At 41.2% G+C, this 1,876-nt stretch overlaps 1 protein-coding gene across 1 annotated transcript in view; it reads left to right on the top strand.

Annotated features, from left to right (window-relative positions):
* The window catches only part of DDX10 (DEAD-box helicase 10), a 289,327-nt gene extending 287,755 nt beyond the window's left edge, over window positions 1–1,572 (top strand). The window contains exon 17 of the mRNA XM_017855255.1: window positions 893–1,572. Coding sequence (XP_017710744.1) covers window positions 893–1,070 — 178 coding nt within the window. The 3' untranslated portion in view covers window positions 1,071–1,572. The remainder of the gene's footprint in view (window positions 1–892) is intronic.
* Window positions 1,573–1,876: the final 304 nt, after the last annotated feature.

The raw sequence follows: 1,876 nt of genomic DNA, 5'->3' as shown, positions 1-1,876 counted from the left end.
TTTTTTGTATTCTTTAGTAGAGACGGGGTTTCACCGTATTAGCCAGGATGGTCTCGATCTCCTGACCTTGTGATCCGCCCGTCTCGGCCTCCCAAAGTGCTGGGATTACAGGCTTGAGCCACCGCGCCCGGCCTAGAGGGACTTTTTATTTTGTTTTAATTGTATATCCAATAATTGGGTCATCTTGGAACAGCTAATATCCCAAAATGCTTTGAGGAGAATGTTTTGCTTTTCTTCTATTTTAGCATATCAAGTGATTTCCTCTACTTTCAGAAATTAGCTTTATTTTTATAGTCTATGTCTTGGGTATGTACAAAATACTGCAATAATGTTTGCTTTCTTAAGGCTATGTGTGTGTCTTTGATACAGATTTTTAAATGGAGGAAATTTATTTGACGTCTTAAGTAATCTGTAATTTAACATCTCAGGTTCTATTTTATGCATGATCTCTAGATCACAGCTTAGTGCAACAGATATTAGAAGCAGCACCTGTTGTTCAGATAGCTGTTAGCTTGCACACTGTTACCTAAAGATAACCTGACTTTCAGTAGAGGTAGTTTGACATGGCAGGACAAGCACACACTGGAGCCAGACATACCTGGGGTGCCTCTCCGTGTCCTCAAATTGTGGATGATACAGCTGTAACTTCCTAGAATGATTGTGAAGATTGGATGACCCAGTGTGAACAAAGTACCTTGCATGTGCCTGGTGCATGGTAGGACCTATCTACTGATGGGAAGGTACTTACTAATTGTACAGATATCTTGATGTTGCCATGGTTTCCTTCATTCTTGAATAATATCACTTTACCAACTCTCCGTAATTTTGTCCTATTTTAAATGTTTGATTTCATACTGAGTCTAAAGTAAATCTTTGGATTTCTTCTCACCAGTGATACCAAGAAGAAGCAGGGGATGAAGAAGAGGAACAACAGTGAAGTGGAAGACGTGGGACCATCAAGTCGTAACCGAAAGAAGGCCAAGTGGGACACGTTAGAGCCTTTGGATACCGGCCTGTCTTTAGCGGAGGATGAAGAGCTGGTGTTACATCTGCTAAGAAGTCAAAGCTAAATACTTCCTGCGCCTGCCTTCTCCTTGAAACCTTGGTTATGATTGTATAGGCAAGAAGTTGAAACACAGTTGATTTGGGGGCACTTAGGTACCATATGCCCCATTCCCAAAGGGCACATTTCCGGATAGAAGCGATCGTATCTCCAAGTCCCTCTCACAGGACACGCTTTGTGCCATCACTGAGCATACTCAGATTGAGGGTGGATGATACCATTTTCTGGCCCCGGTTTCCAGCATGTGTTCCGTTAGATTTTTATCCATGGGTTCCTATGCCTTGTCATTAGAAATGCTGCCTTTGTTTTAATGGCAAGTTCTGGAGCTCTTGTGTCATTGTTGGAAATTCCTGTCTTGCTTACTGTACAGAAGTTTCTATGTTACTGTTAAAATTGCTCATGATTTCGGTGTATTTAATATTTGCAAAGAGACTGAGTATGATGGACCAGCCCTGAGAAAGAATGAGTATTTTTGAATTGAGATAATAATAAACATATTTCCTATAAAACAAAGTATTAATGTTTACATTATGTCCAGTAACGTAAGAGAACTCTCAAAGGAGGGTTCTTAAGGTTAAAGTGCTTGGCCAGTTCCTGCAACAGTGAATTTGTCATGTTCTTAAGTTCGCCTTCTCAAGGATATCATTTAACTTTAACACTTGCAGGTTTGCTAGCGATCGTTTATAAAATTAACAGAAGTTCTGAATACGAAGACTGACTAAAACATGGCCTCTTACTGGGCGTGTAGTAGCTGCAGGTCCTCTGCAAGTGCTCCAGTCAGCACTACCACAGAGCCCCACCCAGACACAGCTC

This window comes from Rhinopithecus bieti, unplaced genomic scaffold, assembly GCF_001698545.2.
Source record: "Rhinopithecus bieti isolate Rb0 unplaced genomic scaffold, ASM169854v2 scaffold_39705, whole genome shotgun sequence".
NCBI classification, from domain to species: domain Eukaryota; kingdom Metazoa; phylum Chordata; class Mammalia; order Primates; family Cercopithecidae; genus Rhinopithecus; species Rhinopithecus bieti.
This window is presented reverse-complemented; position numbering and strand designations above follow the sequence as displayed.